Source organism: Hippopotamus amphibius, chromosome 13 (genome assembly GCF_030028045.1).
Source record: "Hippopotamus amphibius kiboko isolate mHipAmp2 chromosome 13, mHipAmp2.hap2, whole genome shotgun sequence".
In the NCBI taxonomy this organism is placed as follows: Eukaryota; Metazoa; Chordata; class Mammalia; order Artiodactyla; family Hippopotamidae; genus Hippopotamus; species Hippopotamus amphibius.
The window spans coordinates 85,905,574-85,919,007 of NC_080198.1; the positions used below are offsets into that span (position 1 = coordinate 85,905,574).

The following is a 13,434-nucleotide window of genomic DNA, read 5'->3' on the forward strand; positions in this document are numbered from 1 at the left end:
GAGCAGGGTGACTGGGCGGGTCAGAGGGAAAATGGGGAGGCAGTGGGGCCATGATGGAAAGGCTCGTGAATGGTATTTGGCAGTTCATATCCACTGATGAGTCTTTCTTCAGTGCACAACCATAAGCTAAAAAAACCTTCAATTTCATGTAATCCAATGGCCTCATTTCACCATGATTTGCTAGGGCGGGTAGCACAGTCAAGCCAAGAGTCCAGGGCTCTTGTCTCCCAGCTTGGTATTTTCCATTGCTTTGAGTTGGGCATTTTACTATTCAGGTTAAAACACATAGTCTCTGTCTTCTAGTAGCTTACACTTTAAAATGTCTATTTCCCAGAAAAAGGAGTTGTGTGGGGAATGAATTAGCACTGAGATGACCAAAGAAGATCCTTGGTTCTAAGCCTGTGTTGCTGGGTGAATGTAAGAAAACAACTGAGCTTGTCTGTGCTCTCAAGGGAAACCAAAGGAAAGGGGGGTACTGGGAGAGCTTCTTTAGCATTTTTAAGAGTTCGTGGTTCTGTATGAAACCACGTACACTCTTTATTGAGCCAAGAGGGGTTTGGGCGTGGTCAGATGTGAGGTTCAATTTCTCATTTGAAAGTGTGATATTGGAATAATAGTACTACCTGTTCCTATATCAAAGGTCAGTGTGGGTTCTCACAGTGACATAAAACGCCCTGGCTCTGTACCTCTTCCTTTACAAACAGGCACCACATGTCAGCTTCCTGACTGACTTCTGGTAAAACATCCTAGAACGATTCCTGGCATTCACCTCATAGAGGGTTAAAACTTCCTCTCACAAACCGAGGGCTGCACACAGAGGAGAGAGACTACAAAGGCGGGTGTTGTTGCTTATTTTATACCAATTGGAAGAAGAGAGGGCCAAAAGGAGAAAAATGCTGTGGTGTAATTTTAAAAATCCAGATTCATAAGAAAAAATTTTACAGAGGGTTTTTTTTTTTAACTCCATTTTTTTCCTCTCTCCTCTCCACCCCGCCTAAACCATCTCTTAAACTGTTCTTATTTGGGTAAGAAAGATTTTCTATGCTATCGCACTGTGTGCTGAAACCCAGGAATTAAGGGTTTGACCAGGGGTGGCACAGATAGGGGTTAGTGATGTTGACTGACTGGGGCCTGAGCCTTGGCCCCAAAGGGGCGCCAGGGCAAAAAAGTTTCTTTTTTCTCTCTTTTTTTAAATTAATTAACTTTTATTTATTTATTTATTGGCTGTGTTTGTTTTTCGTTGCTGCGTGTGGGCTTTCTCTAATCGCGGAGAGCGGGGGCCACTCTTTGTTGCTGTGTACAAGCTTCTCATTGCTGTGGCTTCTCTTGGTGTGGAGCATGGGCTCTAGGCGTGCGGGCTTCAGTAGTTGCGGCACGCGGGCTCAGTAGTTGTGGCTCACGGGCTTAGTTGCTCTGAGGCACATGGGATCTTCCCGGACCAGGGCTCAAACCTGTGTCCCCTGTATTGGCAGGAGGATTCTTAACCACTGCGCCACCAGGGAAGTCCCCAAAAAAAGCTTCTTGTGGGGTTGCTTTCATCATTCCAAGTAGCAGGACTGGAAGAATATGATGGAGGTAAAAAGGAGCTATGCCTTTCTTCTTCTGCCCCATCTACATTTTTTTCTGAGAACCAAGATAAACAGAACAATTGATCACATCCATTAATGATCCTGAGAATCCCGGGAAAATGGCAGCAGAGTCTATCAAACCTGTATTGTTGGAGACCAGGAAGGAACCAGGGACACAGGGCAGGGTCAGCTCGTATCTATGGGGAAAACCGCAGCATTTTCTTCAACAAAGATTTGGGTCTTAACCCCTCAAGAATACTGTACCAATCAGTATTACTTGTAACCATCTACTGATGTAGTTTTTCAGAGGGGGATCTACATGTAATGAAGAATTAATGTCTATTTAAAAAAAAAAAACAGTAAGAGCTGCTGGAAGTTTTCATGCTATTATATTAGGAAATGCAGACAAGCTGATATAGTGCATGTTTAATCAGTCCAGAATGAGACAATATTAAAAATATTTATTTTGGGACCCAAAGTAGGTGTTGACATTTATATGAAGGCCATGCAGACCCACCCAACTGTCTTTCTGTGCATTCCCATGCTGTTTAAAGGGCCAACCATCTTTTGAGAGTTAACACGCTTTATTTACCAAAAGTAAAAAAAAAAAAAATTGGTACCAATTTTCTTTCTGGGGTAAAAAGTAATTTGTTAGCTGTCAAGACAGCCAAGCAGAAGGAAAATAGCTTTGCCCTTCCTTTTTAATCTGCTTTGGTGACATGGTAACCCGATAACCAAGCTGTGCATCTGTACTTGAAATACACACATTGCATCAGAGTCTCTAGGGTGGGGTCAGGTCATCAGCACTTTTCTAAAGCTCCTCAGATGATTCTATTGTGTAGTCCGGTTGAGAAACCACGAGTCTGAAGTTTCACCAGTTTGAACTGGTTTTAGTTAGGAGGAAACTTGGTCAGAAAGGGGATACAGGCAAATGAGCCATGAAATATTATTGTGTTACTTTATGAATTGCTTCATTGAATTAAGGTCATGAAAAAGACTTCGAGAGTTTGGTTGTCTTGTTCACGTACATCCAGACAGGAACAGACTCCAGGAATCGATATTCTATTTTCAACGGTTGTCAGTGCTAGGTATCCAAGTATCTTTTTGTAATCCATTTCAAAACATTGCAATGGATGGAAAAGCAAGTAAGTAGACCAGTAGTAAAACGCATTCTAGAAGAACTTATTTTTATAAAAAATTAAAAGGGAAGTAAAAAGTTAAGTTAGGATTGCTTTGAGACTCTGCACCATGGGTAAATTTTCACGTGTGCATATTACAAATAAAACCGACTTCACAAAACCAATTTATGAATGCTCTTAGAACTCTCTACCAAAATTTTTCTTCTTAGTTAATGCCAGAGAGGGTGTTTTAGCCATTTCTCTGATCGCTGTAAAAGTACTGGTCTGGCTAGATTTATAGGTAATTTCCAGGTTGTAATAGCAATAATCTATAACATCCATATTTAAAAGCTGTAATTATTGGAGGAAAAAATTAAAGGTGAAGATTTGCCTTCACTGAAGTACAAAATGATAAAAAAAATTTATATAAAAGGAAAGACCAAAAATAGTCATTTAAACGTTGAGGTTGATTATATAAGTTCTGTTTTCTTAATTAAAAGAATTTGGGCACACACGATAGTGAGAAATACTTTCTTTTAACAGCTAAATAGGTAACAGTAGGCTGAGCTCCAAGTCTGATGATCTCCACTCTTTGGTTCCTTTAGGGTAATTTCCTTTTGATTTTTCTCACTGCATCCAGAGGGTGAGTAGAGGTACCTGAGGAAGGTATGGGTGGCCCTGTTTCAAGACCTAAAGGTAGGGGTCCGTTCAGTTGATAGCAAGTCTTTGCTGTTTGTGTGAAATGGGGTTCCAAACTCATTTGGGAAGGAGATGAGCGTATGGAAGGAAAACAGTCACTAGACAATGACTGTGGGATTCAGCGGGAGATGCCAAACAAAAAGGACGGAACAATTCCTTAGCTTTCCCACTGTGTGAAACACTAAGACTTTCCCAGCTCAGCCTGGATGCAGCCTAGACGTCCCCCAAGGTCACATTAGGATTCTCATGGTTCTTAAGCACTTTTGCCTTTGTGGGTCCCTTCTTTGATAAAACAAACCAAAAGACAAAAACAAACGAAAAACCCCAACCAACCAACCAAAACAAACAAAAACCTAAAAATTATATTCTGTGACTCTGTTGCTATCGAGACAAATATATTAATATTACATGTTCAAATGTTGTCTTTAACCTAAAGTTTTTTCTTCTGTTTATAAAACGAATGTAAAGTTTTTGTCCTAAAAGTATGGTGGGCCTTCAGCACTGTGCCTACTACCTAGTGGATAAGTTAACCCTGACTGGGGTGGGGTACGTGAGGAGGAGACTAGCAGAATCAGAATAGTAGCAAGGGATAACCCCCATGAGGCTTTCTAGGCCATGGTACCATGGTAAGGATGTTGGAGTTTATTTTCATGAATGAGATGGGATGTTTTCAAGGGTTATGAACAGAGAGGCGACGTGATCTGATTCACATTTTAAGGAGATAGTTTCCTTGGTGGAGAATATACTATAGAAGGTAAGGAAGAAAATCAGAGACCAATTAGGTGGCTATTCTGAAAATCTAGCAAAGAGATGATGTGGCTTGCCCTTAAGGCAGTGGTGGAGGTGGTAAGAAGTGATCAGATTATGAGTAGATGTTAAAGGTAGAGGCAAAAAAGGGTTTGCTGATGGACTGGATGTTGAATGTAACAGAGAAGACTCAAGATGACTCCAAGCTTTTGCTTGAACAGCTGAGAGAGTCAATTTGTCAGTTATTAAGATGGCTAAAATTGTAGGTAAAGCACATTTAGGAAGGGAAATCAAGAGTTCAGTTTTGGATGCTTATTAGACATCCAAGGGGAGGTGTTTGGAGTTTAGAAAGTGGTCCAGGCTAGAGATATAAATTTGGGAACATCTGCTTTCAGGTGGTATTCAAAGCCAGGGGAGAGGATGAGATCAGAGAGGGAATGTTATGTAGATACAGCAGAGAAGAGGCCCAATGACTGAAATCTCAGGTGCTCCGATGTTTAGAGATTGGGAACATAAAGAGGAACCAGCAAATGAGATTTTGTAGGAGTGGCCAGGAGAGTAGGAAGAGAGCTGAGAGAGTGGTGCCCTGGACACCAAGTGAAGATGCACCCAGGTCTATACGAGCAGTTGCTTTCAAATAATGACCATCTCTGGCTGCTCAACACCACATGAAATGATGGTAGTCCCACAAGCTTCCTTCCATGATACAAGAGGAAACCAAGTGCCTGCCAAAAATGTGATGGAAAATCAACCTAACGACCATTCTCGCCCTCCCTGTATGACCTGCCACAAATAAAGAGATTTAAATAATCTCTTCTGGTTCAGTTAAGACACAACTATACCCAAGAGGGTAGAGTAAGCCCAGGAGGTCAAGGTCTTTTCTCGAGGTGCAAGAGTCCTTTCTAATGACAGATGACTTCTTCTCGTCACATTTGGAGAGGCATTTTCTCCCCTAGAGCTTCAGTATGATTCTGGATGTTATAGAAGAGAATGATGAGACGTGTACAAATCGCCCAAGAGCTTGGCCTATTGCAATCACTACTCATTTTTCTCTGATCTATATCTTTCCCCATTCTCTTAATTTCAAGAAAGAAGCTTAAAGCATCTCTGGGATCTGGTATTAAATGTTGGAAATCTTAACATTTGGTATTCATTCATTCAGTGTGTTCGAGTATCTCCTTTGGTCTTGCATTAGACACTGTAAGTACAAATAAGAATGACGCATAACATCAGTCTGCAGGTTGGTCAGTCAATATATACTGATTGCCATTCATGGGTTAGGTGCTGGGGTTATCAGAGAGACCAGAGTCTGACAGGAAGAGAGAGACCCATCCCCTAATAACCCAACTTCTACGTAATGTACTATGTGTTATAACAGTGGCATAAATGAAATATTCCAGGAGTCAAAAATGGAGAGGTGGCTCATTGCCAAAGAGGAAAAATTTCAAAGGGACTACTATTTGACTCTGATGTGCTTTAGTGTGGAAATAACATTGGATAGAATAATATTGGATTGAATTGGGTACTGAAGAGTGAATAAACGTTTTCTTGGTGTAGAGGTGGAGCAGGAAAGGACATCTTTGACAAAGGGCATAGTATGAATAAGCACAATCATATTAAACATTTGGAAAACAGTGAAAAGTTCTGGGGGCAGGAGATATTTATGAGAAGAGAGGAGGCGATGAGGCTATAGAGATTGGTGTCTGATTGTGTATAATCTGGTGGGCCAAACTAAGAATTTGGGGCTTTATCGTATAAGCAAGTTAACTTGTGCACAAGGGGAACATGGGATGTTGCACGAAACATGCAACTGAAGGCATAGCATTTATGTGAAGTCTTGTGGTTTATCTGAATTCATGTGTTTTACAGTCGTACTCTGTAATATATTTATATTTGATAATATAGACCTGGTATATTTTTCTAAATCTTCAAGTGAAAGTGATGGCCACGGAAGACATCTCCAGTTTATCCTTTGTTTTAGTCCTCCAGCATACTGCCATAACCTTAGCGGGGGATGTATCCCAGATTGAGTAGCACTCTGCAGGCAATGGGAGGTTAAAATTGTTTTTAAGAAGCAGAGGAGGAATAGGAGTAGGCATCCTCCCTTTCCCCAGGAAGGTATCCCTGGCTTCAGAATGGTACACGAAGGCAAGAGAGACAGACAGACAGACAGACAGACCAGTGACATGTAAGTGGAGACAAAGCATTAAACAAGACTTGGTGAGAAGTGCGATTTAAGCTGAAGTGAATATTAGTTGTTTATCTCCCCGGCATCCGTTTCCCCTTCCTCCAGCAGCAGCCTTGGCTTTGAGTGTCGATCTTCTCCTCCTCCACTCTCTTCTCAGGTGGTCTGCATAGGGTTCTGCATCCAGCTCCAGGAGCGGGGCATATGAATGACTCCACCGTGAACCAATCACCACACAGCATTTCCCTGACCACAGAGATTGATTCAAGGATAGTCACATGAGCCATGTGAGTTCAATCAGAACAAACCACAGAAAGTACACTAAGAATGCTGGGAGAAAAACATTTGCTCTCTTCTTCCGAATTAGAAGCTGGAAAGATGTACCCAGAAGCTGTTGGAAGACTTATTACGATCGCTTGGAATCTGAGAAAGGAGAAAGAAATATGAATCTCAGCTCAATTTGGAATCTTCAGTTATGTGAGCAAATAAATCTTTATTTGTTTAGACTAATGTAATTTTTATTTTCTGTTACTTGCAACCAATAGAATCCTAACAGAGAAGATAAAAACTGTTTTTTTCTTCCTGAATGTTATATTTGTTGAAGATATATCACAGGTTAATTTCCATGAAGAACTTGGAGATTTGAAGAACCCTATATTTTTCAAGCTTCATTTTTCCTTGCCTCCAAATAATGTTTTAACTACAGCAATAACAAGCAAAAAGGAAAGGACTACATTTTAATTTTATGTATTTATTTTTAAATATTTTATTTTATTTATTTGGCTACTCCCGGTCTTAGTTGCGGCACGTGGGATCTAGTTCCCTGACCGGGGTTAGAACCCAGGCCCCCTGCATTGGGAACATGGAGTCTTAGCCACGGGACCACCAGGGAAGTCCCAAGAAAAGGACTACACTTTTAAAATTAGATATTTAAGTGGATATGATTTTCAAAGGCTATGCTGGGGATTTTTTTAAACACACACACATACACATACACAAACACAGAACTTCAGTCGCATAGGAATTTGTGTATAACAATAATTTGGTGGAAAGCCAAACGAGAGACAATCATGTACAAGGTGATGCTTCTCTGGCAATCTACTGAAACCTACTTTTTTTTTTTTGAGGGGGGTACACCAGGTTCAATCATCTGTTTTTTTTTTTTTTTTTTTTTTAGTTGAATAAACAAGTTTATTTGTAAATTTAGTCAACATACATAATTGACCTAAAAACTTCAATAGAAGGATAAATCTTAAAACCACTTGGAAAGCCGTCTCTATGAAGTGATTTTTCCCAGAACCTTATACCGGATAACACCATTTTAACTGGCAAAGGTTCCATAAACTGAAGCTGTGTCCCTCCCCCACAGCAAGTTTACCCTAAGGGTTATTATAATACAAACTCCACAAGGAAAAGTTCGGTGTTGTTCCCTCTTGGTAGAGGAAAAACTCAACCTAGTTATGAGACCAACCACAACACAAAGAAAAGCTGCACTACCTACTATATAAGTAACAGATGATGCTGGTGTGAATAACTCGTATTATAGTCTAGAGCCCTTATAAATAAATCCCCCCGTTAGTGTTTGCATTATCAGCTAGAGGGTTAGTTAACATGTGGTAGAATGAGGACTTATGCAAGGCATAATGCGCAAAGCATTTTACTACGTATGAAAACAAGTGCAGTCTAGGTACGAGAGAAAACCAACCGGACTCTAAATTACACACACCTTAATGACAAGACTCCCCACCACATGTGAATGTAAAACATTTAATTTAAAAATGTTGACACTACAATATATAAAATAGCTATTATAAATGCACATAGTGTATTCTATAGCTGCCAGGTTTACTTTTTTTTTTTTTAAGGAAACTGTAAGTTACACTGTGGTTAAGACTTGTATTTTCACCCTTGAAAAAGCCCACATTCTATCACAGTGATGTATGGTCAGACTTAACAGCCCCAATTGTTGAACACTTGGATCAAGTCATAACCAGTTTTATTGCAAAAGGACCCTGTACACATTTATCAATTCTAGTACCTTAATAGCTACCCAACAAGTCATTAACATACAGAAACATGCATCATGAGAAGCAAGAAATATCACCCATCCCTTCTGCATATTAGCAACTTGTCACTCCTGAGCAACAGTGCTCACATCACTGAGGTCTGTGAACAGTCACTTTTCGCATTCATCCTGAGTGAAAGATGGAATGACTTAAGTACAAATGCAACATATTATAAACAATTTCTTACAAAAAAAGTCACAAATTAAACCAAAGTATTTTACAGAATTTACTACAAAGCACCATAAAAACTGCCTTCACTTAAGCTCTCTCTCCCCGTATCCGGCGAGCCAACTGGATGTCTTTGGGCATGATGGTGACTCTCTTAGCGTGGATGGCACACAGATTAGTATCTTCAAACAAACCCACCAGGTACGCTTCACTAGCCTCCTGCAGCGCACCGATGGCGGCGCTCTGGAACCTCAAGTCGGTTTTGAAGTCCTGGGCGATCTCCCTCACCAACCTCTGGAAAGGCAGCTTCCGGATCAGGAGCTCGGTGGATTTCTGGTAACGACGGATTTCTCGAAGCGCAACGGTCCCGGGCCTGTAGCGATGAGGCTTTTTCACCCCGCCGGTAGAGGGAGCGCTTTTCCTGGCCGCTTTAGTGGCCAGCTGTTTGCGGGGCGCTTTGCCACCCGTGGACTTACGAGCAGTCTGCTTGGTTCGGGCCATTTTCTTTCACCCAATACTGAAGTCTTCGGCCCCCTCTCCGACCGCCGCGCCGCGCCGATCCTGCCACCCAATGAAGAGCCGCAGTCACTGAGCTAAATCAGAAGCTCTTCCAACGAACGACTAAAACCGCTCTGCGCTCCCAATCATCTGTTTTTATACACATATCCCCGTATTCCCTCCCTTCCTTGACTTCCCCCACCTCGAGTCCCCCCTACCCTCCCCGCCCCAGTCCTCTAAGGCATCTTCCATCCTCGAGTTGGGCTCCCTTTGTTATACAACAACTTCCCACTGACTATTTTACAGTTGGTAGTATATATATGTCTGTGCTACTCTCTCGCTTCGTCTCAGTTTCCCCTTCACCCCCCGCCCCCTCCCATACCTCGAGTTCTCCAGTCCATTCTCTGTATCTGCATCCTTGTTCTTGTCACTGAGTTCATCAGTACCATTTTTAGATTCCGTATATGTGAGTTAGCATACAATATTTGTCCTTCTCTTTCTGACTTACTTCACTCTGTATGACAGATTGTAGTTCTATCCACCTCATTACATATAGCTCCATCTCATCCCTTTTTATAGCTGAGTAATATTCCATTGTATATATAGACATTTCTCCAAAGAAGACATACAGATGGCCAACAAACACATGAAAAGATGCTCAACATCACTAATCATCAGAGAAATGCAAGTCAAAGCCACAATGAGGTATCACCTCACACCAGTCAGAATGGCCATCATCACAAAATCTGGAAACAACAAATGTTGGAGAGGGTGTGGAGAAAAGGGAACTCTCCTGCACTGTTGGTGGGACTGTAAGTTGGTACAGCCACTATGGAAAACAATTTGGAGGTTCCTTAAAAAACTACAAATAGAACTACCATATGATCCAGTCATCCCACTCCTGGGCATATACCCAAAGAAAACCATAATCCCAAAAGAAACTTGTACCATAATGTTTATTGAAGCACTATTCACAATAGCCAGGACATGGAAGCAACCTAAATGCCCATCAACAAATGAATGGATACAGAAGATGTGGCATATATATACAATGGAATATTACTTAGCTATAAAAAGGGATGAAACCTACTTTTAAAGCAACTTGCTTTAAAAATCCACTTTGGGACTTCCCTGGTGGCACAGTGATTAGGAATCTGCCTGCCAATGCAGGGGATACAGGTTCAGTCCATGCCCCAGGAAGATCCCACATGCTGTGGAGGAACTAAGCCCATGTGCCACAACTACTGAAGCCCATGTGCCTAGAGCCTGTGCTCCACAGCAAGAGAAGCCACCGCACTGAGAAATCCATGCACCACAATGAAAAGTAGCCCCTGCTCTCTGCAACTAGAGTACGTCCGTGTGCAGCAATGAAGACCCAATGCAGCCAAAATATAAATAAATAAATTTATTTTTTAAAAATCCACTTTGTATGCATTGAAACAGCAACTGAATACCGGAAGTAAAAAATAAAATCACACATGAATAGTCTCTAGGTTATAAAACTGCCCTGAAATGGGCTGAAGATGGTCTAGGGATTGGAAGACTTAATCTGGCACTCATTATCGCTTTAGCCAGCTGCCACTGTGGTCAAGCTCACTGCCTCTGTTTCGTTATTGCGTGCCCCCACTGGTTCAGCCTGCTCCTGGGTTATCTGTTGCAATCATTTGGCACCCCATATGGAAACCTACTGACCCCGTTGATCGTTATTAAATCTTCAGTCCAGACATTTCCAGTTGCAAATGTATTTTTGGCTCTGACAGGGCTACCACATCGTGTTTCAGTTTGCTGTTGTACGACCAACCCCCAAACCTCAGGAAACGTCTACCCTTCTCATAGTGGGTGTTCCAAAGACAGGGTGAGTGTGGCCAACAGTAGCCAACTCGCAAAGAAACAGATCTCATTTTTAGGGTTCTGTGGGACAGCTGGATGACATTTCCTCCAACAAATGCTCCAGAAACAGACACAGCCCTGTAGAGCATTAAACGATAAATGTTGTGGGATGATAACTTTGATGGCTGTGTAGCCGATGGGCTGAGTGGGGGATGCTGCTAGAACAGCCCAGGTAAGACTTGATGGACACAAAAGGAATGGGTGTGAACACATGAGGCTTATGGAAGAGTGCCTTGACTTTGATGAAGTGCCCACTGTGCACTAGGCACCGTGCCGAGTGCTGTGTACTATATATATATTATATATATGAGAATGTAAGCTCCATGAAGGCAGGGATTTGTCCATCTCACTGATTATTTGTTGAGTAAGTATTACACATTAATAATGGCTGAATTACTCTGTGTAACCAATTTTTACCCTGCTCTCCAATCCTGTTTCCATAATAACCTTTTTTTAAAAAAAAAAATTTATTTATTTATTGGCTGCGTTGCATCTTCGTTGCTGCACACGGACTTCCTCTAGTTGCGGCAAGCGGGGGCTTCTCATTGTGGTGGCTTTCCTTGTTGCTGAGCACGGGCTCTAGGTGTGTGGGCTTCAGTAGTTGTGGCACATGGGATCAATAGGTGTGGCTCTTGGGCTCTAGAGCGCAGGCTCAGTAGTGACGCACGAGCTTAGTTGCTCTGCAGCATGTGGGATCTTCCTGGCCCAGGGATCGAACTCATGTCCCCTGCCTTGACAGGCGGATTCTCAACCACTGTGTCACCAGGGAAGCCCCTCTTTCCATAATAACCTTTAACTTTTACAAATGCAAATGCCATTTCCTCAACTAGATGACAGTAGCTTGTTGCATGCTCTCATTATCCTCTGCATTCTTCCTTCATAACACGTATTACCTTACTCAACCTCTGCTATGCCTATTAGACTGTAAGCTCCACAAGGGCCGGAATCACACCTGTCTCCTTCACGGCTGCATCTAATAAATGTATTGAATGAAAGACACTCTGTAAATCTTATTGTCAGTCTTCTTAACTCCATTTCATCTATAAGGAGCTCAAGTCACTAGGAAGCTAAGTATAAGTTAATAAGTTGCATCTTGGAATATGTTATAGAAATACATGGCCACTTCCAAAGTAGACTGTTCTAAGAAACGTTCCAAAAGTTAATTTCTTATTTCTATGTCATTTTCATTATTTCTCTGGCCACTTATACATGTAAGTACAATTTTAAAGCTATATTGAATGCAAGAAATCAGAACACACGCGCACGCACACACACACACCCTGCCCATGCATTCTACTTTTTGTTAAGCACTTTGGGTATTTAAATCTCTGTCAGTGCCTCAGAGTGTTGAGTTATAAATAAGAAGACCCCAAAATTTAATATACGGACCCAATACAGCTCTTAGGGGAAACAAAACTATCATAAACCAATAAATGAAAGCCAGAATAAAAACTTCATACTCGCAACCAAACAAAAATAATAAAAATGATGACAATAGCTAACTTTTATTAAGTGCCAGGATGTGTCAAAACTGTGCTAAAAGCATGCCATTCACTCTCGTTCAAGCCTTGGAGCAAAATTAATATTCTTATTTTATAGAAAAGTAAACCACTCTGAAGAGGTTCATCATTTCCCCAAAGTCACGTAGAGAGTGAGCAGAAAAACTCAGACCCAGACACGGATCTGCCTGACACCCAAGCCTGTCCTATAGAGAGAAAAAACTCATGGTGCTGCATCACATTCAAGGCCCCTTAACAGCACATTTCAGTGAAAAACTTTAGCCTTGGAGCACTAGAAATTTGGCAATTTCCAGATACATTTGACTTGATTTTAATAATTGATCTAAATCATTTTTTTTAAGATTTTTTTTTTTTGAGATTTGGAAGCATGACTGAACAAGTCTTTAAATCCATCATTTTTGTGTCAGTAAAGCCTGGTTTAAAATGAATATATTTCTTCTTCACTGTATAAGGAATTATTTTACTGTTTTCTCTCTCACCTCACCTCCAGGTCATCTCCCATCAATATAACTAAATCCCTGGTACATGTGTGGTCTGGTCATTTCCAATCTTGACTGTGGGTCAGCATCACTTGGGAAAGTTTTTTATTTTTACTTTTCTTTTTTACTACTATTAATATTCAATGCAAAATAATTGAGAAACAAAGCTAAACAACAACAAAACAAGCCCTGTATGTTAACATTTATTTTCTCATTTAATCAACAAGCCCTGCATGTTAACATTTATTTTCTCATTTAATCCTCCCAACAACTTCATGTGTTAGATATTAGTAAACTGCAGTGCAGAGAGGTTGTTGCCAATATCACACAGTTGCAAGTAGCCGCAGCTCTTAAACACTGGGCTACTTTGTCTCCTTTTACTGAAGGCATCAAAACCATTTTCAAAATAATCCCAATTGGATCCTCCCACATTAACTCTTGGTTAATTCTCTGGTTTTTCTCACTTCAAATGGCAAAGCTCATCCACCAGAAGAGA

The 13,434-nt window shown here is 41.1% G+C and overlaps 1 protein-coding gene across 1 annotated transcript; it reads right to left on the minus strand.

The window, feature by feature from the left end:
• Positions 1 to 8,070: 8,070 nt before the first annotated feature.
• Positions 8,071 to 9,186, minus strand: LOC130835001 (histone H3.3A). Its single transcript, XM_057706167.1, has one exon. The coding sequence runs from the start codon at positions 9,050 to 9,052 to the stop codon at positions 8,642 to 8,644; it is 411 nt and encodes a 136-aa protein (XP_057562150.1). The 5' UTR covers positions 9,053 to 9,186; the 3' UTR covers positions 8,071 to 8,641.
• Between the last annotated feature and the right edge of the window lie 4,248 nt (positions 9,187 to 13,434).